The 25,040-nt window shown below is 45.1% G+C and overlaps 1 protein-coding gene across 2 annotated transcripts in view; it reads right to left on the bottom strand.

The window, feature by feature from the left end:
- LOC134611280 (fructose-1,6-bisphosphatase isozyme 2) overlaps positions 1-25,040 on the bottom strand; it is a 59,001-nt gene that overhangs the window by 14,239 nt on the left and 19,722 nt on the right. For both annotated transcript variants that reach the window (XM_063454975.1, XM_063454976.1), the window contains exon 6: positions 10,963-11,082. In XM_063454975.1, the coding sequence (XP_063311045.1) occupies positions 10,963-11,082 (120 nt within the window). The remainder of the gene's footprint in view (positions 1-10,962; positions 11,083-25,040) is intronic.

Here is a 25,040-nt window from a genome sequence, read left to right as displayed (position 1 = left end):
GCAGTCCCCCTGCTGCCAGGCTGGCCGTCCCGGGCCATATGATTGTGAGGATCGGAAGAGCTATCAGCAGCTCTGCCTGCAGAATCTATAATCATGGCTAAATTGCCATTTAGTGTTGCGGGAATCCTCCTGTTAATGTCATGGATAGATCATATCAACACTGGTGCAGAGAAGAGTCCGAATTGACAGAATTGAGTCGACAGGTTCTCACCTTGTTTGAATCCTGGCCTAGTACTTCAGGCGACTGTGGGAGGAGGCCGAGCTCCCACACTAAAGAGTGCTGCTTACTGAAGCCTCCCGCTAGCCCTATTAACGCCTTCTGGAATGGTGGGGGATATGCCGGTCCTCATCAGGGAACGCTATAATACTTTGGAGCCAAGAAAGCTTGTACTCACCCCACTATGAAACCCCTTGTGGTTTATGCAAGATGGCTGCCACTTCGACAGAGCATCTGCTCAGCTTCGAATCCAAGTTCCACGCCGCATTTGAGGCCTGGTGGGCAGCCCTTTGGACCGGATCGAATCCCGCCAGCAGAAGCACATACCCACCTCAGCTGTGACAATGGAGGCCTAAAGCAACGCTCCGTCAGCCTGTTCCTCCTCTGGGCAGAAAACCAAGATGGTGGGCAATCCAGTCGGCCGTCCACAACCTTGTGGGACTGTCACACCAAGAGTCCTGCAGGACCTCAGCCCTATCGCTTGATGTAGAGTGCTTAGTGGAGAATCGGCACCACCTTGTAAGCCGGCCTGGGCATGGGGAGCGACAAAGTACCTGTCTCACCACACTAATCCTTGTGAACTGGGGGACCACTACACGTGGCTAAAACACAGTGCTGGATTAAATTGACTGTCAATTCATGACAGTGGAATGGGTTCACACCTATGATTTAACTGAGGTATTTGCTGAAGCATGGACTTTGACTTGTTAAAAGTCTACCTTCACAGTCAAACTTTATGTGGTGATTTTTACTATTCTATTTGCTAACTCACTGTTTTGTCTCTAGGCATATTACTTACTCATCATCTACTAATGTCTTGTATATCTTGAATACCACTACTCTGGCTTATACTTATTAGCTTACAACCAAGCTCTACCTGGTGGCCTATTACTAGCTTGTTCATTTGTATATGGACCCCACATGATGGTGCACCTACGTATCCTGTTTAATCACGCTGTCAGTTTGCATACCTTTCTATTACTATTATTCTAAGTTACTCTTTTACTGACATCTTGTTTTTTCTTTTCATAACAAATATAAAATAAGTGTAGCTTTACCTTAGCTTTCATGCATACATCTAGTTATTTTGACTCTTGTGATATGTCGCTGCACTTTGGAAAATCAAGAATATAAAAAAAAAAACAAAAAAAAAAAACAAAAAAAAAAACCTGCTATAGCATTTTTTATCTTTTTCTGGAATGCTTATGTAATGCTAATAGCGAACAAGTAGGGTAAACTCACTCCTACCTCCTCAGTGACAGTAGGAATTAAGTTATCCAGTAATATTTCCTTTACTGTTTTCAACTGCATTATCTCAGTGGCCAGTGGCATCTAGAAGAGAAATCTGTTCTTTTACAGGCTGATAATCATTTATTAAAAATGAAAGCAAAAAGTTACTTGCACATTATCCCTATGCACAAATAAATAAAAAAAATTTTTTAGTTCCACTCCAATGGCCATTCAAGTGTAAGCTTAAGGCAAAACCTCTTATATGAGTCCTACACTAACATTTCACCTTGTAGGACTCGCCTTGACATGACAGGTGAGCTTACACGGGAATGACCATTGGAGTGATACATAAATACCTCTAGTTATTTAAATGTGCACAGGGATTTGGGATAGTGCGCAAGTAACTTTTCTTTGAGACGGCAGATTTATTGAAATGTTGAAAAATGTTTTTTAAAAAAGAGCCTTTATAGAGCCAACCCATATACATGTGTTCGTCCTGTCTCGGTTGGAGTCCCCCAAGGCTCTGTCCTTGGTCCCACTGGCGTACATACCAGGGTCGCGGCTGCGACCGGGCCCAGCCCACCAGGGGGCCCGGCCGCCCCTGTGACCCGGTATGTACGCTCTGGGCCAGCCTCTTCTCCTGGGCCCACGGATCAATTTTCGCACCGGGGCCCCATAGGTCATGTGTACACCACTGCTTGGTCCCCTTATATTTTCTCTTTATACTGCCTTTCTTGGCAAACTTATTACCTAATTTGCATTTCACTACAACCTGTACGCTGATGAAAGGCAGGGGAGAGGTCTCTCCTCCCTGGACCTCTCCCCTGCCTTTCTGCAAGGCGTCACTGCTTGCCTTTCTTCCATCTCTGACCGGATGTCCTCATGCTTTCTGAAACTCAATCTCTCTAAAACCAGTCTTTCCTCCTTCTAATACTGACCCTCCTATTTCATTCTCCCTTTAAGTTAGTGCTATCCACATCAGTCCGTCCTTGCAAGCGCGCTGTCTTGGCGTCATACTTCATTATGGCCTCACCAGTATGTTGCCAAATCCTGTAGATTCCATCTTAAACATAGCCCACATCCGCTCCTTTCTCACGCAAGATGCTACTAAGGAGCTTGTCCATGCTCTAGTAATCTCTTGCATGGATTATTGTAACCCTCTCCTGATTGGTCTTCCCAAAAGCCGTACTGCACCTCTACAGTCAGTAATGAATGCTGCCACCAGACTGATTTTCCTCTCCAGTTGGTCCTCTCACACCTCACCCCTCTGTCAGTCCTTACATAGGAGTCAATTCAAAGTACTAGCTGATACCTATAAAGCATTGAACAATTCTAATCCCTCCAATATCTCTTCACAGATCCATAGGTATGCCCCTTCTCGGTCTCTCCGCTTTGCCCATGGCCTTGTCCTGTCCGCTGCTCACACCCGTACGGCCAACTCACGCTTGCAGAACTTCTTGCGGGCGGCTCCCTTCCTATGATATAGCCTGCCTACAGCTATCAGACTCTCCCCTAGTCAATCATTTAAGAAGTGCTTTAAAACCCATCTCTTTAGGAAAGCTTATGGCCTCCCAGAGTAGCCTCTACCTCACATACCTGTCTCTTGCTCTCTCCTTAAGAGCAGAATGTTATCCTCTACTCCAGCTCTGCTTCACTCCCACCTTATTTGATTGCTTTTTCCTGTACTAATGTTTTTATACCCCACCTCCTATAGACTGTAAGCTCGTTTGAGCAGGGTCCTCTTCAACCTACCATTCCTAGAAGTTTTTTTGTAATTGTCCTATTTATATTTAATTCATTCTCTCCCACCCTCCCTCTTATAATATTATAAAGTGCTACAGAATATGTTGGCGCTATATAAATGGCAATAATAATAATAATAATGTGACATGTTAACAACTGCATATCACAGCATGCTTGTCAAAGTAAAAATAATAAAATGCTCTGAATGATATACTTTCCAGGACTTCCAGCAGCAGGGCCATATCTTTCCACGCTAGGCTGCAAGAAAGGATTTTGGAGAGTGTGTCACCCTCCCTCACATGCTACGCTTCCTTTTATGCACCCATTGTCCTGATGCTGTGGTAGACCACTACATACATAATCTACTATAGTATTTCTCGTTTTTGAGATGCAGAACTGGAGAGTGAAACATGGTGAACTTATGAATATTAAAATGGGAACTGTGGGTTACCACATCACTCCTGACCTAACGCGAGGCTGCTGGGAGTAGTTACATATAGAGCGTGTTAAACATGATGCAGAGCAAAAGACTTACGTTTCCTAGGAGAATGAGATAAAATGATTACTAAATGAGTCAAAATACTCCATTTAAAAAATATGTATATATTAGGAAGCAAGTAACCCGCATTTAAAGAATGTATTAATAAATAAGTAAACCTCCTACTATTTATTGAGCTGTGTCTGTCCGTCTGAGAAGACACGTCATTATGCAAGGACAAACAGAGAAGGAGGTGATCACATCGGACATACGGTAACTTTTACCAGACTAAGGTCTGTTACTGGTGGGTAGTGCATGCATGGGCAGAATTGAAGCTGTAATTTTGAACTAACTTGTAATAAAAATAATTTCTCAGTCATCTTTCCATCAAAGTTTGACTGGGAAAATAATTTTCAGAACTACTCATCTTAACCCAGGGCCACTATCTAGGACGGTTTATAAGGTCACAACAACAGAGTGTGAAACAAAATGTCCATCCTGGCTGAGTTGATCACTTCATCGAGCTAAATCTATCATCTATCCATTCTCTGCAACTTACTGATGGCCTGCTAAGTGTAAATGCCCCTACTGAATTAGAGGACACAAAAATGGCAAAATCGTTGCCATTAGATTATTGAATTGCAGAGGCGGCTCTAGACTTTATGAGGCCTTAGGCGAAACTCAAACAGGAGGCCTCACTAACAAAAAAGTGTCACATATACACATTGATGCACAGTTTACCTGTGTATGTGCCTGAGAGTGTGTCTGACAGAGAGTATCCTTGTGTGTGTGTGTGTGTGTGAGAGAATGTATGTCTCTGTGAGCATGTTTGCATTTTTGTCTGAGACCCTATGTGTATGGGGTAGTTGCTTGAAGTGTGTTGTGTGTATGGGAGGGTGATGGTGAGAGGGAGAGGCGGTTGATGGTGACAGGGAGAGAGGGGTGATGGTAATATGAGAGTGAGAGGGGGGTAATGTGAGAAGGAGGGGGGTGATGTGAGAAGGAGGGGGGTGATGTGAGAAGGAGGGGGGTGATGTGAGAAGGAGGGGGGTGATGTGAGAAGGAGGGGGGTGATGTGAGAAGGAGGGGGGTTGATGGTGAGAAGGAGGGGGGTTGATGGTGAGAAGGAGGGGGGTTGATGGTGAGAAGGAGGGGGGTTGATGGTGAGAAGGAGGGGGGTTGATGGTGAGAAGGAGGGGGGTTGATGGTGAGAAGGAGGGGGGTTGATGGTGAGAAGGAGGGGGGTTGATGGTGAGAAGGAGGGGGGTTGATGGTGAGAAGGAGGGGGGTTGATGGTGAGAAGGAGGGGGGTTGATGGTGAGAAGGAGGGGGGTTGATGGTGAGAAGGAGGGGGGTTGATGGTGAGAAGGAGGGGGGTTGATGGTGAGAAGGAGGGGGGTTGATGGTGAGGGAGGGGGTTGATGGTGAGGGAGGGGGTTGATGGTGAGGGAGGGGGTTGATGGTGAGGGAGGGGGGGTTGATGGTGAGGGAGGGGGGGTTGATGGTAAGGGTGGTGAGGGAGGGTGATGCTGAGGGTGGTGAGGGGGTGATGCGGAGAGGCTGAGGGTGGTGTGGGGAGGAGAGGCTGAGGGTGGTGTGGGGAGGAGAGGCTGAGGGTGGTGTGGGGAGGAGAGGCTGAGGGTGGTGTGGGGAGGAGAGGCTGAGGGTGGTGTGGGGAGGAGAGGCTGAGGGTGGTGTGGGGAGGAGAGGCTGAGGGTGGTGTGGGGAGGAGAGGCTGAGGGTGGTGTGGGGAGGAGAGGCTGAGGGTGGTGTGGGGAGGAGAGGCTGAGGGTGGTGTGGGGAGGAGAGGCTGAGGGTGGTGTGGGGAGGAGAGGCTGAGGGTGGTGTGGGGGGGGTGAGGCTGAGGGTGGTGGGGGGGTGAGGCTGAGGGTGGTGGGGGGGTGAGGCTGAGGGTGGTGGGGGGGGGGTGAGAGAGACGTCCAACGGCCGTAAGCCCCGCCTCCCGGAACAAGTGTGAGAGACAGTAGCCCTGAGAGCCTGGAAAGGACCCACGAAATTGTTTTGGACTATATCACACCGGTGAGGAGAAGGACATACAGCCAGACAACTGCTTTTAAATGATTGAAGTGTCTAAATAAAGGATTTTACTGCCATCACAGCCTCAAGCCTCTATATACCGAGATGCCCATACAGGTCAGAGCAGACTAAATTGCTCTACTCTTGTGAGTGTTTTGATTTATAATTTCAATATTTTAAATCTTATGCATATTGCCCTATGAGTTTTTTTTCTGTTTTCTTTGAGTATATCACTGAATTGTCAACAGAAGCAACTTTTAAAAGTGAGTTTATTTTTCAATTAGCACTTATGTGGTCTGACACTAATGCACTTTTAAGATATCACATATGTATGTGATATTTATATCACTTGAATTGATCTATAGTATTTAAGCACAGTGCACATTATAATACATTTGTAGAGTTATTATTATTATTATTATTGTTAATTAATATTTGTGTGAATTATTCACTAATATTGGTCTTAAAGGCACAGCGCACTTTATTTTTGGGTTTTTTTTGGGGGTGAGAGAGAACCTACCTTAATTTCCCTGGTGGTCCGGTGGCCATTGCTTCTGGTCTGCAGCTCCGCAGAGCTGCAGACCATGAATCTCGCGAGATCCAATCATCAGAGCGTTGCCGTGGTAACCCGCGGCAACGCTCTGATTGGCCAGTTTTCTCGAGACACATGGTCTGCAGCTCTGCTCACTTCGGAGCTGACCGGTGTCTGTGAAGGTGGCCGGGCAGCCAGGAGGGTCCTCGCACCTGGCGGCATACCGGGCAAGCCGCTGGGCCCCCTCCTGGTGTTGGGTCCTCAGTCACTGGCCCACAGGTGGTTTAGGCAGCCGCGAGGCCCCAGCCAGCACGAGGCCTTAGACGGCCGCCTAAACCGCCTAATTAGAGAGCCGCCTTTGCTGAATTGACAATCCATCTGAATTGGCAAAGTCATCTTTGACTTACCACATAAGCATATCAGACTATAGACATATCAGTGTCCTTAACCCCTTAAGGACACATGACATGTGTGACATGTCATGATTCCATTTTATTCCAGAAGTTTGGTCCTTAAGGGGTTAAAGGGTATATATCAGTGATGGCGAACCTTTTTGAGCCTGAGTGCCCAAACTGCAATACATGCCAACTTTTTTTCCCTCAAAGTGCCAACACGACAATTAAACCTGAATACTGAGGTTTACGTTTAGAAAAAAATTACTCGTACAGTTAACAACTTTTGTTTTAAAAGAAGAACACAACATGGAGTTAAATTATACAAATTTTAAATAATGATATAAATTAAGCTTATATTAGTATCTCCAACAAATGCAATACATACACACAGACTGCTGAACACATTCACACACCGAGACATAGACAGACTGCTAAATACTGCAGTCTGCTGAGTACGCAGTCTGCTGAATACACGCACGCAGTCTGCTGAATACACACACACACACTGCTGAATACATAAAGACTGCTGAACACACACATATACTGCATTGAGGGGTGCAGTGTATGTGTCTGTGTGTATTGTTGTGTGTGGGGGGGTGGGGTGCTGTGTGTGTGTGTTTGGGGGAAAGGGTGCTGTGTGTTGGGGGGGGAGGGTGCTGTGTGGGGGGGGGAAAGGGTGCTGTGTGGGGGGGAAAGGGTGCTGTGTGGGGGGGGAAAGGGTGCTGTGTGTGGGGGGGAAAGGGTGCTGTGTGGGGGGGGGAAGGGTGCTGTGTGTGGGGGGGAAGGGTGCTGTGTGTGGGGGGGTGGGGGTGCTGTGTGTAGGGGTGCTGGGGTAGGGGTGCTGTGGGTAGGGGTGCTAGGGGTAGGGGTGCTGTGGGTAGTGGGAGTAGGGGTGCTGGGGGTAGTGGGAGTAGTGGGAGTAGGGGTGCTGGGGGTAGTGGTGCTGTGGGTAAGGGGGTAGGGGTGCTGTGGGTAAGGGGGTGCTGTGTGTAAGGGGGTAGGGGGGGTAGGGATGCTGTGGGTAGTGGGAGTAGGGGTGCTGGGGGTAAGGGTGCTGTGTGTAAGGGGGGTAGGGGAGGTAGGGGTGCTGTGGGTAGTGGGAGTAGGGGTGCTGGGGTAGGGATGCTGTGGGTAAGGGGGGTATGGGTGCTGTGGGTAGTGGAAGTAGGGGTGCTGGGGGTAGGGGTGCTGGGGGTAAGGGAGGTAGGGGTGCTGTGGGTAGTGGGAGTAGGGGTGCGGTGGGTAGTGGGAGTAGGGGTGCTGGGGGTAGGGGTGCTGGGGGTAAGTGGGGTAGGGGTGCTGTGGGTAGTGGGAGTAGGGGTGCTGGGGGTAGGGGTGCTGTGTGTAAGGGGGGTAGGGGTGCTAGGGGTAGGGGTAGGGGTGCTGTGGGTAGTGGGAGTAGGGGTGCTGGGGGTAGGGATGCTGTGGGTAGTGGGAGTAGGGGTGCTGGGGATAAGGGTGCTGGGGTAGTGGGAGTAGGGGTGCTGGGGGTAGGGATGCTGTGGGTAAGGGGGGTATGGGTGCTGGGGTAGTGGGAGTAGGGGTGCTGGGGGTAGGGATGCTGTGGGTAAGGGGGGTATGGGTGCTGTGGGTAGTGGAAGTAGGGGTGCTGGGGGTAGTGGAAGTAGGGGTGCTGGGGGTAAGAGAGGTAGGGGTGCTGTGGGTAGTGGGAGTAGGGGTGCTGGGGGTAGGGATGCTGTGGGTAAGGGGGGTATGGGTGCTGTGGGTAGTGGGAGTAGGGGTGCTGGGGTAGTGGGAGTAGGGGTGCTGGGGGTAGGGGCTGTTGGTAAGGGGAGTAGGGGGTGCTGTAGGTAAGGGGGGTAGGTAATTAAATCAGTATCCCCCCCTTCCCTTCTTGTTACCTTTGGTGAAGGGGAGGAACACAGCCATCCCTGGTGGTCCGGTGGTGTTATGCAGGACAGGACAGGACAGGTCCTGCAGCTCTCCTGTCCTCCCGCGCGATGCTGTGTGGAGCGTTGCCATGGTAACGCGCGGCAACGCTCCACACAGCTCGAGGGAGGACAGGAGAGCTGCTTCCTCGATCCCTCCCCCCTGCTTCCGGTCCTGCCGACACGGAAGCAGAGTAGGCGCCTGCCGTTTCGGGCAGGCAGGCGCCTACTCTGCAGTGATGGCAAACCTATGGCCGCGTGCCCACAGAGAGGGCCCGGCGTGCCACCTGTGGCACGCGTGCCATAGGTTCGCCATCACTGGTATATATCCTTATCATATAGTCAGCTGTTTTCTAAGAGCTGCATTCACAAGCAGATAAAAACAAACACAGCATGGATGAGTCACTATCATGTTCCACCACAACAATTACTCTACACATTGCATTTCAGAATTTCTAACAAATGTGTTGATTTTTAAATACGTCTACATAGAAATATAGTCCCTCCTCTCATCTGTCAAACCGGCTTATGGGAAGAAATATAAACTCCTTAATCACAGCATCATGTACTGTAGTTGCGGTGATGTTCCTCTAGCAAGAGCTTAGTAAGGGGGTGGGGGGTAGGTAATGATCCCTCTGCTTTAGCAGCATCAGTAGTGCAGGACACAACTTCTGAAATAAAAGGGAATCATGACCGAATATTTTCGTCATGTGTCCTTAAGGGGTTAAGTTATCTTTACAATAAAATATGTATATATTTTATTGCTTTAGGAGTTGTTATCTGTTAAAGCAACCCGGTCATGACAGTATCACTTTAAATATATCAGAACGTTATTGTTAGGTCTGCTGTTGCTTGCAACATAAACAGGTTTTAACATGAAAGGAGCAGCATGTTTTCAAGTGTTCAGTCTTATTACCTTCTATGAAGAACATGAATGAGACAAATGATATCAAGCTGACCCTTGTCAGAACTAGCCTAACCCCAATATGCAAAACGAAGGGGAGACTGACAGAACAGAAGTGTGTACCGGTCCATATAGTTTTGTGCTGTCAGAGAGACAAATAAACAGGTAACGTAAACAGGCCAAGGTCAAGGACAACAGAGGAGCAAAAGAGAAAAGCCAATGTCAGGATTAGAGAGAACAAGGTTAGTTAGACAAGCCAGGGTCAAATAACAGAATAGAGGAAGCGTTCTGCATCACCATGGATGTGTGAGTGAGGCCGTATGTCGACACGGGAGTGACACGATGCATTACAGCTACTGAAAATGAACCACATCAGTCTGTAGGGAGGGGTAAATGTGACTGTATCTGTGTGCATGAGAAGGTGTTCCCAATGCAGTCTGTATATGGGCGAGTTTCAGCCCTAAACCCATGTAGAGCATCTCTTTACTACAGCAAAAGATTCTGTCACTGTTTAGTAAATTACCCCTACCTCCCATATCTTCATTGTGTAGCATGGAGTAGAGAAAAAAAATAAAATAAACAAAATAAAAAATTGTTGATCAGCATTTGCTGTTGATGAGCAAACAATACTAAAAATGCATTTTATAGAGAGTGTTCCTTTAATTTAATTCAGGTGTACATATTAATAGAGACATCAAAGAAAACAAAATGCATTTTTTATCCCTTCAAGCAGTTAAAAACTTTAGCCACTTTTGTTGATTAACCAATCTAATTAACCAAATTAATAACTGCTCCAAGCCCATCAACACACAGGCATCAATTATGTTTCTTAAAAACTATAATAATTACCTTTGCAGGGTTAAGGGACCTTGGACAGTGCACCCAGACCACTTCAATGACCTGAAGGGTGCCTATAGTGTCCCTTTAAAAGACTGTAGCTTGCTGAAGTTCTTTATTTTTATTTCCCAAACGGTGCACTTTTATAAATTAGAAATCAACCTTGTAAAAGCCTCTTGCAGGTGATTACTTAGAGCACCTGCCTTGCAAAGACATCTCATTGAGCTGCATTGTGAAGTTTGTGGTCGGGCTGCATTGTGAAGTTTGTGGTCGGGGAGACTGGGATGGGGGAGAAGGGGAGGGCTTGCAAAGGTTGCAGACAAGAGTTCTGCAGCTTTTGCAATGTGTTTTTATATATATATCCATGTATGTTTTCATTTGGGGTATATATACTAAACAGGGATTTCTTTTCCATTTAGGCAGTGGAGTATCTCTTTAAATGTCATTAACATTAGATTATGTTCATATTTTGTTCTTTATGTGAATTCTGATTCATTTTTCACCTAGTTTAAATCCAGATTTTTCTTTTATGGATATTTTTACTACACAAATCTATCCAAATAAAGCTTAAAAATAAAATCCTGAATAAAAACAATATTTGTACCTGTTGAGTTTAGCGTAGTTTGATTTCTGTATAGCTACTAAGTTTTGCGAGTTTTAGGTAAGGGTTTCATAAAAATGTATTTGCTTCGAATGTTACCTTTCCCTTAGGACTCTTCTCATTGGCTGGATACATGAAAATCCCACCATAGATTAACGTTCGATGAACATCAGCAACCATGGAGCCCACATACCTTGAGCTGTATGGAGCACTACCATCCTAAAATTTAAATAAATAAATAAAAATTGGCATAATGTTAGGATAAATGGAAAGGATATCTAATCACATATTACATCTTTTCAGTGAAACATACAATAAACAGTGAAGGAGTTTAAACCAAACATACAAAATGTATATACAATTATAAGCAAATGTGTGTAAACAGAAAAGTAAAAAAAGTCAGATAGAACTTTAAAACGCATATAAAGGTTTTAAATGTTAAAATCATAATGGTCTCTTTTACTGCTTGTAAAATATGACTTCACATGTATTCTTTTCCTTACATAATCCCTAAAGCAATTATCCACTATGCTATAAGCAAAGATTCATATGGGGAATGCCAAGGCAAGACTATTAGAATACATGTTTGCATGTCCATTCAACCACTATAGGTAGGAGTAAAAAAAAAACTCAGGTATAAGCTAGTGGATGTATTTTAACTGTTGATTCCATGACTGTCAACACACTGACTGAGAAAGTCAGATTAATACGCAGTCGCAATAGAAAAGGAAAAAAAAAAAAAAAAAAAAAGAGTCTTGGCAAAGTTAACTAGATTCAGACTCTCTGAGTAGTGGTTCTCTTAAAGGGACACTTTAGTAACCAGAACAACTACAGCTTAATGAATTTGTTCTGGTGAGTAGAATCATTACCTTCAGGCTTTTTGCTGTAAACACTGTCTTTTCAGAGAAAATGTAGTGTTTACATTACAGCCTAGTGATAACTTCACTGGCCACTCCTCAGATGGCTGTCAGAGATCCTTCCTGGGTCATTGCTGCCTAAAATGCATCCAAACATTCAATGTCTCCTCCCTCTGCATGCAGACACTGAACTTTCCTCATAGAGATTCATTGATTCAATTAATCTCTGTGAGGAGATGCTGATTGGCCAGGGCTGTGTTTGAATCATGCTGGCTCTGCCCCTGATCTGCCTTCTTGTCAGTCTCAGCCAATCCTATGGGGAAGCATTGTGATTGGATCAGGCTACCACTTCTGATGAGGTCAGCAGACTGCTTGTTTTTCTGAGGCAAACAGCATGCAGAGTTACAGCTTCAGACTTGAATACATTAAGATTTTGCTATATTTATGGAAGCATGAGGGGCCCAGATGGTGGTGTTAACACTATAGGGTCAGAAATATATGTTTGTGTTCCTGACGCTATAATGATCCTTTAATGTGATCCATACTTTTGCACTACAGTAACTTGGTGGAATCTCCTTGCCCAAGTGACCTTTTTTTTCTGGTCTACAGCAGCCAATTCTTTTCTTTGCTCAGGCTAGTGAAGAAGCTGTAGCTCAAGCAGCAATGGGTGGCAGTGATTGGTTGAGAATGTCAGTTGAACACTCTCAGACCATCACAGCCACCCAATGCTGATATGAATTGGTATGGCTTAAGGCAGTTTGTAGTTTCTGTTTAAGGGCTACCTCTACTGGGAGAAAGACTATGGACAACCAGGGACCATCATTCAGTTCTGAACCATTTGAAAAATGGTTTAACGCTGAATGCAGGGATTGTGCCAGGGGACTATAACTACTTTAATGAGATGAAATGGTTATAGTGTGTAGAGTGTCCATTTTAGCTTCCTTTCTAATTTATATTAAAGACGTAACATATTACATTATAATCTATTTCAGACAAGGCAAAGTCAGGGAAAACATCACAAAGAAGGAGAAATCGAAACATTGTTTTATTTCTTTACTTCTCTGTACTGAATTCCAGGTGCAAAGGATAGAGCATGTTATGATGATTGACAGGGAGCAAAGATGGAGGTACCAAGGTGCAGGATAAAGAGATGTGAATTTTTGCATTTACTTCTATTTTTCACACCTTTTACTTCCATGTGATAAACATAGTTATACGTAAATAAAAAGAATAAAAAATCCTAAAAAGTTACAGCTTCCCTTTAAAATGTTTTATTGGTGCTATTCGCTAGAAATAAAATAGTCATACATTCAGAACGTTTAATGTAAATCATATTCACACAATAACAAGTTCTCTTTTCTGATAGTGTGACTTGAAATAAAGAACCAAAATGCTTTCAGTATTTCCACAGTTACAGACATTAAATAGGAACTATGAGAAAGAGTTTTTCTTTGAGCAATCATTTCTGATCATTCGGAGTATCATCCATCAACTTTCCCAGCAGTAAGCTAAAGTATCTATAAAAATACCAAGAGCCAGGAAACCATATTGCTTCCTATTGTTTTGTTACATTTCTTGTTGGAAGATACTTCGTGATATTTGTTTTCTATAGAATTACACCAGAGTGAAAAGGCATTAAGAGCAGAGCATTTTTGTACTTTATCCAGAGATCTTTATCTCATTTGCCCGTGGCAGAAATGCTTTATTTTTGCCACTATGCAGCAACAGGCATTCTTGGTGAATTTATTTAGCAGATGCTGTGTGATGCCAACAGTTTTCTGTCCTGTCCTCTAGGGAGTGCCTGTTTTCAGCACTTATAACGTGCCTTAGATAGATAAGTACCAGGAGCCTTGGCAATATATCTCTGTAGTCCATTCAGCCTCTTATCAAATATATATATATATATATGCAATCTCCGGCCTTCGTGTATAATACCGTGATGGAGAGCACTCGCAGGACTCAATGCTTATCAAAAAAGTGATTTTATTTCAGCAACATACGATTACATCAGTGATGTCGATGTCGACATTTCAGTCCAACTGGACTTTTCTCAAGACAAATAAACAGTGATGCATAAACCATTTAAATATTGAGTGCTCAAGTGTTCATTGGAGGGTGAGAGAGGTGAAAACGAGACTTGGTGATGTCTAAAGTGACGTATCCATTTTCACAAAACATCAAGGTAGCGGAGCTCCCTGTACCCCGACTGGGTACCTCCTTCCTGGAGCCAAATGGGGTATTAGCTCTAGTCCTTACAAGGACTTTCTCAGTTGAATCCCCTGCAAGCTGGGGACAGCAGACACAGGAGTAACTCTTCTATCCCTCCAATAACAGGACCAAACACAGTTGTGGGCTTCTATGACAATCCCCATGCAAGGGGTACACCCACATGGACCTTGTTGGGGACAGGTACACAAACCTACAAACCAATAACAACACATTTACAATGTAAGGCACTCCCACACATGACACGCAATCCCTTCCCCTCTGTTTAGTAACTGTACTAATTCTAATCCAGTTATCTCCAAAAACTATGCAGCAACAGGCATTCTTGGTGAATTTATTTAGCAGATGCTGTGTGATGTCAACAGTTTTCTGTCCTGTCCTCTAGGGAGTGCCTGTTTTCAGCACTTATAACGTGCCTTAGATAGATAAGTGATTGGACTGACGTTTGAACTGACATACAGAGCGTTAAGTGAGTATACCAAACATCTGCCAGAAGTAAGAACTGATAGTTATATAAATGGTGTACAGCTAGACAATACAAGGGAAGGGGAGGGGGACAAAGTCTCAGTGGACAAAGTTACAAAGTGTCCATAAGAAATAACGCACTGTGTTCTGAAGGCTGTTGAAAAATCTAACAACCCTCTTTAGTAATGTGTCCCGTGCCTTCAAGGGCACCTAACCCCAACCACCAGAATATCTATCGCTAAAAACAGTAAGTATCGTAGATGAAAATAAAATAAAGATCATTGGTTGCAAATAATTAGGTTGAATCAAAGAGCGCGGTCGCCGATCTGCGCACTACACCATGGATCCAAAAGTGCAGTGCGACGCGCGCGTTTCGCTACTCCTAGCTCGTCAGTGAACAACTGAAATCTGATGAGACAGACTGCCTAATCAATCACCAAGCTATTTGATTGGTGTCTGTTTCTTTTCAGTCCGACAGCATTACCCACTTGCCACTACTGATAGTTACTTGTTGGCTACATTGGTTTGCATTCATTAATTACACTGGCACTGATCTTTTGAGGTTTATTGTATAGCACTGATCGATTTTTTCCTTTATTATTTAGTAATGTCTAATAAAACTTTATTTTTTTTTGCTTATTTGATAACAACTGGTATACTCAATAAGTTTCCCGCTGGCCATATTGTTATCCAGTGGCGTACACATGACCCATGGGGCCCCGGTGCGAAAATTGATCCGTGGGCCCCCCCCAACCCCCCGCGCTTACTCTGGCGGACCGGGGCCGCAACACATTGCGGCGGGCACCTGGTCGCAGGGGTTGCAGGGCTGCGAACCCTGCGACCGCGGTATGTACGCCAGTGCATACAGATGCACACACTTAAAGGACCACTACAGACACCCAGATCACATCAGCTCAATGAAGTGGTCTGGGTGTCAGGTCCCTCTGGTTTTAACCCTGCAGCTGAAAACATAGCAGTTTCAGAGAAACTGCTATGTTTCACTGAGGGTTAATCCAGCCTCTAGTGGCTGTCTCACTGACAGCCGCTAGAGGCGCTTCCGCGATTCTAAGACACTGAACGTCCATAGAAAAGCATTGAGTAATGCTTTCCTATGGACGGTTTGAATGCGTGCGCGGCTCTTGCCGCGCATGCGCATTCGGAGCTGAGAGGCGGAGGGTTCCCCTGCGCCAAGGGAGTCCGGCGCTGGAGAAAGGTAAGTGCTGAAGACACACACACACACTCTCACGAACAGACGCATACACACTAGCTAACAGACACACACATTTACTGACAGAGACACACTCAGCGACAGACATACATACACACTCACTTACAAAACATACACTCTCACTGACAAACACACACTCACTAACAGACATCAAACAGACTCACTAACACACACACAAACACACTCAGTAACAGACACACACAGTAACACAATCACTGACACTCACTAGCAGACACACACTCACTCACTGACACTAGCAGACACACACACAAACACACACACTCACTGACACAAACACTAACACACACACTCACACTAACACACACACTCACACTAACACACACACTCACACTAACACACACTAACACTCACACACACACACACACACACACTAACACTCACACTCACACACTAACACTCACACACACTAACACACACTAACACACACTAACACACACTAACACACACTAACACACACTAACACACTAACACTTACACACACACACACTAACACTAACACACACCAACACTCACACACTAACACTCACACTAACACACACTCACACACACACTAGTTTTTTTGTATTTAATCCCCCCAGCCTCCTTACCTTTTGGAGTGCTGAGGGGATTCCCTGGGGTCCAGTGGTGCTGCTGGGCTCCTGGGGGTCCGGTCACCCGGCGGGCAGTCAGGCTGGCGGGCGCGCGAGGGAGCACTCTCCCCTGAGTGCTTCCTCTTCAGCTCCCTCGCGCACCGCGTACTGATACCGGCGCCGGAAGATGACGTCATCTTCCGGCGCCGGCATCCCTACGCGGTGCGCGAGGGAGCTGAAGAGGAAGCACTCAGGGGAGAGTGCTCCCTCGCGCGCCCGCAGGACCGGCCAGCCGGGTGGCAGCAGGGCCAGCCTCGGGGGGGGCCCGGAGGTGGCCGGCTCTAGGGCCCCCCAGGAGAAGAGGCTGGCCCAGTGGCTACATACCGGGTCGCAGGGGCGGCCGGGCCCCCTGGTGGGCCGGGCCCGGTCGCAGCCGCGACCCCTGCGACCCTGGTATGTACGCCACTGTTGTTATCCCTTGGATCAGGGCCGTCTTTAATGCGGGGCAAAAGGGGCATCCGCCCCAGGCCCAGTCATTCCTAGGGGGCCCAAAGCAGCTGCAACTTGATCCCGCTGGCCGCCGTGGTGCGTGTGGCCCGCGTAATACTACCACCGTGGGCCACATGAAGAAGGATAACAATGAGTCTGCAGGGGCCCGGTCAGCACTGCAATGCTTTAACAGCGCAACCGGGTCCCCTGTGATGAGGTAAGCGCTAGGAGGAAGAACAGTCACTTCCTCCTAGCTACCACAGAGAGGGCTGCACTATAATGTGGAAGAGAGAAGGAGAGCATGTATGTCTGTTTGTGTGTGTCTGTATGTGTATATGCATCTGTGTGTTCCCCTCTGTATCTATGTGTGTCAATGTTTGCAACGATGAGTGTCATCCTGTGTATCTGAATGTTTGTCATTAAGTGTGTCTGTGTACCTGCATGTGTATCACTGTGTCTGTATGTGTGGCTGTGCATCTGTATGTGTTAGTGTGTGTCTGTGTAACTGCATAACTGCATGTATGTCCGTGTGTGTATCTGCATATGTCAGGGTGTGTCTGCATGTTTGTCAGTGAGTGTATCTGTATGTGTGTATCTGTGTATACACCTGTGTATTTGGATGGATGTACCTGTGTATGTCTGAGCCTGTGTGTATCTGTATTTGTGTCGGTGTTTGCATTAGTATGTGTGTGCTTTCTCTAGGTGAAAAATAAGTGTGGCTAAGTCTACAATCTACGTGTGTGTTTTTTGTGTGTCTTTGGGTCGAAGGCGTGTTTGCATGCTAGATGGTGGGAAGGAGGGGACTAGGGGGCCCAAGCAAATGCTTGCCCAGGGTCCAATCAACATTATAGACGGCCCTGCCTTGGATGTATATACCATTTGATTACAACGGTTATACTCAATAAGTTTCCCGCTGGCCATATTGTTATCCCGTGGATGTATATACTTTACTTTAAACATTAGATACATCATCTCTTGTCCTTTCTATCTATATGTATAATCAGGATAAATTCTACGCAAGTATAGAATACATGCGGCAGTAAAAATAAAGGAATAATAAAAGGTTCTAATGCATCTGTCACATGCCTTGGACCATTTACAATATGAGATCAAATACTGTCTTTTGTGAAATGATCACAATAATAATCTAATGGAGCTGCGTGCCTTCATGGCAATACATTCTAATTAAACTGATAACATGCAGTGATAACCGTCATATCCAACTGAAATGTTTGTGGGTTTTTAAGATAAGACTTGGCATTCTGAACGTTTATTGACATTACACAGCCTTTAGTTTTGATTTCAATGTGGAATGAATATTTACACATTACAGTAAGTTTCGCTTTCCATAATAGTGAAGCAGGGAACCCGCTGGCTATGTGCCCAGGACTCCCTTGCTGAGTCAGCAAAGATACGGTCATTCAAACATCTGCCTGGAATCTGATGTAATCAGTTATAGTCCAATGTATATGAAGAAAAAAAAAAAAAAAAAAAAAGGAACCAAACAAAAAATGACCACAACAAAACAAAACTGCATACAGTTTCCAGTAGTATCAGTAGTTTTACTTCTGCTTGCACAATGTAATCAGCCACAAAAATGTTTTGATCAATGATTTTACAGAACAGCAAAAGCACATCTCTGTTGTGCAGCCAGGAACCATCTGTAATCTGATCACATGCTGTTAGCTCTGTTAGACTGTTTCCTGATGCAAGGTGCATGATCTATGCACCAAGCACAGCTAGAGGGCAGGACTCTCTCAACGGTCTTGGTTTTGGCAGGACAGTCCCTACTTCAGATCCTGTCCTTCCATCCTAATTTTGTTCCCTGATCTCCTGTATCTAAGGGAGACACAAGGGAATTGGATTTAGTCAGCACGGCGCAAAAACATCATTACATGAACTTACTGTATGTAGAGGGCACTACGAAAATGCAGGGAGCACTTCTACAGGTTGATCCATTGTACAGCGCTATGGAATTTGCAGACGCTATATAAATAATAAAATAATAATAATAATAATAATAATAATAATAATATGACCCTTCTGTGGGCTTGCCTGCACCCTTACTGGGTGTCGCTCTTGACAGGTTGCATCACTAATATACACCTCATGCTCCATCCCGGTTAGTAAGCCTCTCTCTGTTTGGAGATATAGTAGTGATTTCCCTATTTTTATAGTTTTATTTCCTTTACAGTGTGCGTCTGCTTGCTAAACCTTAAAGACTAGAGCAGGTGAAAATAAATAACCTGATCATACCTTTAATGTACTGACTGATTATAGAATGGAAAAATAAAGGGCAAATCTAGAGCGTGAATTCAGGAGGGACCTTGCTTGTTTGTGTGGCAGATTTTAAGAAGTGGATGCACACATCCACAGTGTGAAAAATACTTAAACTTAAAAACATGCAAACCGTGACAAACACCAACACTCACAACCAGATTCATACACACGCCCACACAAAGGCAGATACAGATATCCAGCAACACAGAGATATATCCACAGATTCATATGAATAACATGGCTGCAGGCATGCAGGAATAGATTGGGGGTGGTCACTCATTCAGCCCATGTTGCTGTTCAGAGATAAAGGCTGTGGCTGCTCTGGGAGGGGGAAGCACTTGTCCTGAGATCCTCCACTTAGATCCACCATTGTGACAATCCATTGCAAAGAAGTGGAATTCTCTTAATCACAGGAAAGCAAATAGAATATTCATGTTTAAGGTGGAAATATTGCGTCTTAAAATAACCCGTACGTAAATGGACACATTTGTACTGACAAAAATTACCAGCACATAGCTTTAAAGGTAAACAGACTGCATCTGAATCCTCAGAAAGTGGAATGTGTGAGTGAATACTTCTGCCACCTTGTGGCCCTATTTATACTTCTCCATGTCTCATGGCAGTTTATGTTAAATAACCATCGAAACAGATTTGCTTGCCTGAAGGTTGGCACAATATCAGACATGGAACTACAGGGGACACAGTCGGTGCGACTGCACCAAGATCACAGCAGGTCAGGGGACGACTGACACCAGATATAGTTGCAGGACCCATGGGGACCTCCTGGCTGGCTGGAATTGGCCTGTGTGTGGGACTTTGTATATATCCTGGATTGTTTCTGTGTGTATGGCAATCTGTATGTGTGTGTGACAATGTATATCTATATGTAAATATTCTGTAGCATGCAAAAATCAACACTACACAGAAATACACCACTGCATTTCCATGCCAACACTACACAAAAAGACACCAACACATTCAAATGCCAACACTACTCAAAAAAACACACCCTTGCATTTGAAACACTAAAGCAAAAACCACACCAATACTACAAACAAATAGACCTTTGCAAATATCAGCATTATACGGTACATATATACACAAAGCATTCACATACACATACTCCATTCTAAAGGAAACCTAGATTCAGACACAGATACTGCTCACAAATACAACCCTGCAAGGATGGGCAAATGGTAGATCCATAGATGACAAAGGAACATGGGAGTTGTATAGCAGTTAAGGATTTACCTTTTGGCCACCACTGATCTTCAGGCCCAAACTAAAAAAAAAGGGAAAAAAACAACAACTTTGCACCTTGGCCCTACAATTGTTCTGCCACTGCACAATATATAGATTAAAGTAAAAGCACATGGGAAAAAATAAGAATATGTTTTGCATGACAATGAAGTGTCTTTAATTAGGAGTATAAATGGTGAAACTGAACCATTGCCCAAAGATCAATAACGTTAAAGAACAAACTGTATTTTGCAGACAGCAGAATCTCCAAATATTTTTGAGAAGTTACTTAATGAGAGGAGAGTGTTATATTATTGATCCTGTGAGCAATCTATTCTCAATAACCTGACTGGAGGCACATTGGAGACTTATTCATGGTTTGGTAACTATTGATCTCAGATTAAAGTCAAGTTCAATAACAGACAACCAACACAGTCATGCTATTAAAATAATTAGAAAAAGGACTTGAAATTCAGGAATTATGCCAGGTCAATTTAAATCAAGGATATCCGGTTGGGTGCACATGGTGTACTTATGGAGTAACCAACATTAAAAAAAGCCTGCCAGCGGAGCATTGCTATGTGCCGAGCAATGTGAGAGAGATTTCACCTTTTACTCTGCTCCCCACGGGACCTACTCGAGGATCGACTGCTTCCTACTAAATAACGCTGGTATGGCAAGAGCGGTGAAATCTGAGATAGGTTTGATCACGTGGTCAGATCACGCAGACATCTCTCTCACATTGGGGAACCTGACAACGGCATCCCCGTGGACTTGGAGACTGAGCCCAGGTCTACTGCAGGATAAGAACACCCAAGAAGAAATCCGGAAAGAGATCAACACGTCCTTCCAAGAAAACGACACTGAAGGTATGGCCCCTGCTATTGTATGGGCGGCCCATAAAGCGGTGATCCGGGGCACGTGCATCAAACTAGCAACAAGGAAAAAAGCAAGAAAAATGAAGACCCTGAAACATCTCTTAGAGACACTGAGACCGTCTGAACATAGACATAAGACGGCACCCACACCGCAACTATATGAACAACTGAGAAAGACCAGGAGATCCATATCGGAACTGCTCCTGGAAGATACGGCTAGGGCAATGGCGTGGACAAAGAGGACATACTATGAGAAGTCCAATAAAATGGACACAATGTTGGCCAGAACCCTGCGCCCCAGACAAAATCGGACCCCCATTACAGCGATCAAACATCCAGACGGGACAACTAAGACATCACCAATTGACATCAACAGGATTTTCACGGACTACTACAAACAACCAGATAACAACTCACCTAGGACCACGGGCGCACAAGCAGAGTCGCTCGACAACATGCAAGCCTTCCTCGACGACCTAGAGTTGCCGAAATTACCTACAGCAGCATCAGCACAACTAAACAAACCCATCACGACAGAAGACATTGATAAGGCAATAACGGGACTGAAAGGCAATAAGGCTCCCGGACCAGATGGCTTTGATGGGTCGTACTATAAAACATTCCGAGAAGAATTATCACCAAGACTGGAAAAACTCGTTAACCATTTCATGGACGGAGGGATCGCGGAGGGAGAAATGGCTCTGGCCAACATCATCCTCCTACAAAAGCCAGGCAGAGACCCCATCCAAATGGCTAACTACAGACCCATCTCCCTGATTAACCAAGACATTAAGATTTTGGCAAAAATACTGGCGGACCGACTCAACCCTCACTTAAAGACGCTGATACACCCAGATCAAGTGGGGTTCATAACTGACGACAGCTTTTCGAGAATACCAGAAGAAACGTTGACCTCATATGAAGACAAAAACAAGTTAAAGAGCCAACCCTGGTTGTATCCATCGATGCGGAAAAAGCTTTTGACAGGGTCGCATGGCCCTACCTCTTCGGGCTCCTGGAGCATCTGCGCTTCCCAGACAGATACATAGCCTCAATTAAAGCGATGTACGCCCAAGCCTCTGCCCAAGTAAAAACACCCGGGGCAAACCCTGAACCCTTTAAACTAGGAAACGGGACACGCCAAGGATGCCCTCTATCCCCACTCCTGTTCGTGCTCACATTGGAACCGTTACTACAAGCATTACGACACCACCCGCACATCAAGGGGATAAAGGTGGGAGGTCAAGAGTTTCTCATCTCGGCGTATGCAGATGACGTCCTACTGACCCTCACAGACCCAACCGAATCCTTAGGTGCGTTACAGGAAACCCTTGCCCGATTTGGAGTCTTCTCCGGCTACAAAGCCAATTTAGACAAATCCAGCGCTCTCCCACTGGGGGTCTCGGCGAGGGACATGGCAGCATTGGGGGACACCTACAATATACCCTTAGTTAAGGATCATCTCAAATATCTGGGGGTGATACTACCAAGCGACCCTGATAAACTCTATGATCTCAACTATACCCCACTTATACGAACCCTGATTCGAGACATAGATAAATGGCAGGACAGACCCATATCCTGGATAGGCCGTCTACATACCATTAAGATGAATGTCCTCCCCCGCATGTTATTCCTTTTTCAAGCATTACCGGTAAAGATCCTAAAATCAGATCTTGCACACCTACAAAGGGCTATAGGGAATTTTATCTGGCAAAATCGTCGCCATAGGATATCCAGGAATATCCTATACAGACATAAACAGAGAGGTGGGATGGGCCTACCACACTTATACTATTACTACCTAGTGGCCCAACTAGCACAGGTGGCCATGTGGCACGCACCTCTAGAGGAGAGGCGGTGGGTGGACCTAGAGTCCCTCATGACTGGACTTGATCTCCCACAATATCACATGTGGGTCCCAAAGCAAGACAGACCTATCCTGCGAGCAACGTGCCCAGCAATTTTGAACTCCCTAAGAATCTGGGACCAGACGGCAATAAAATACAAATTGGCATCGTCCCCATCACCACTCACCCCCCTCCTGAGGAACAGGGATTTTCCACCAGGAATATCAGCAAGGGAATATAAGAACATAGAAAGGGTGGGCATACAAAGAATTTGTCATATGTACGAGGGAGACCAATTGGTATCCTTTGCACATTTACAACAACTAGCACACCTCACCCCCACAGACTTCTTTAGGTACATGCAAATTAGGGATTACGTGCAACAACCAAGAACAGGCAGCCCGAGGTACCCAAACTTTCTTTGAGAAGATGTGTCTCAAAGAAATTGCACAAAGAGGACTCATCACTATTATATATGCACACCTTTGCTCAGAAACACAAGAATGGGGAACCTTAACATACACGGATGCATGGGAAAAAGATTTAGGGGAAGTGCTAGAAGGAGTGGAATGGAGGGAAATATGGGAGGCCAACACCTCAGTATCCATGTGTGTAACCCACCAGGAACAGGCGTATAAAACTGTGTTTCGGTGATGCACCACACCAGTCAAATTGCACTGTATGCGCCAAACACCCACTGACACTTGTTGGAGGGGATGTGGAATAAAGGGTACCTATATCCACATGTGGTGGGAATGCCCCCTAGCACCCTCCTACTGGTTAAAAATACGCCATTTGATAGAAAGGATATTCCACAGAGGGCCGGCCCTGAACCCATGGACGTACTTACTAAACAGACCTTTAGATGACTGGACATGAAGGGAACAAAAACTGATCCATAAGATCACACTGGCAGCTAGGAAGGCAATGGCACAGGCTTGGCTACAAATGACACTACCGCCCATCCAAAGGGTTATATCTAACCTAAAAGAAATACACCTCATGGACAACTTAACCGCCCGACTGAAAGGAACATTACCTAGTTTCGACAAACTATGGGACCCATGGCACAACAGTGACGTGGTCTGAAAGGCCCGCTCACCCTGACCCACACGCGTAAAGGGGGGGAATGACTCAAGACCGAACACAAGTGGCACCCAAGACAGGGTATGGAAATACCACCGCGGACCCAGATAATGTATCAGGGTACGTTGCCCCGCCGCAGGACTCCATCCCCCTACCCTATCTCCACCCCCCACTCTTCCTTTACTCAACTCTTTCTTCTGTCCTTTACTCATATACTTTACCTCCCACTCCTCTTATCTCTATCTCTATATACTCTCGGTGACAACACAAGCTATAATGTGCTAAGCAGAAGTAGGATATAAACCTGCACTGTACACTATATAAAGCCCACTTTCGAGGTCAATAAATGTGACACCATTATTGCATATTCCAATGTTTATTATACATCTTAATGGTAGTGCACTTACATGCAATGTATGATATTATTCAGTTACTGTTTATATAAAAAAAAAAAACAACAAAAAAAAAAACTCTTGACACAGAGACAAGATGACCTACGGCTACACAGCTTAATGTTTATATTCAGGAAAGCTCATGTTGGGCAGTACCGTGATTACATGGGCTTCTGCGTAAGCCGTGATGCAACTGTTTTTACTCATGTCGGCGAAAGCCGTGATGCAACTGTGTTTACTTATGCTCTGTCAAGTGAAAAATAAAAAAATAAAAAAATAAAAAATAAATGAATATGCGAATGTTTCCTATAAGAAATAGCACTTTTCACTTTAATTTAGTTTTATGTAATAAATGGTCTATCGATTTCAATTACACCATCCATCCTAACATTTGGGAGTTAAGAAAAACAAGGTAGGAAATGGCAAAAAATGGATGCATACCAATGATGCAATGCAAGTCAATGCTCAAAATGCTCATAGCGGCCAGCGAGCATTGCTAGTAGAAGCAAAGTAATAGCTAACCACACAGGTAAGAACTTAATATGGGGGAGAGTGAGACGGTGATACCACACTAATGGAAGGAAGTTAACCAGGTTA

This window comes from Pelobates fuscus, chromosome 5 (assembly GCF_036172605.1).
Source record: "Pelobates fuscus isolate aPelFus1 chromosome 5, aPelFus1.pri, whole genome shotgun sequence".
In the NCBI taxonomy this organism is placed as follows: domain Eukaryota; kingdom Metazoa; phylum Chordata; class Amphibia; order Anura; family Pelobatidae; genus Pelobates; species Pelobates fuscus.
The sequence above is the reverse complement of the archived record's forward strand: the minus strand, read 5'-3'. Positions and strand labels throughout refer to the sequence as shown.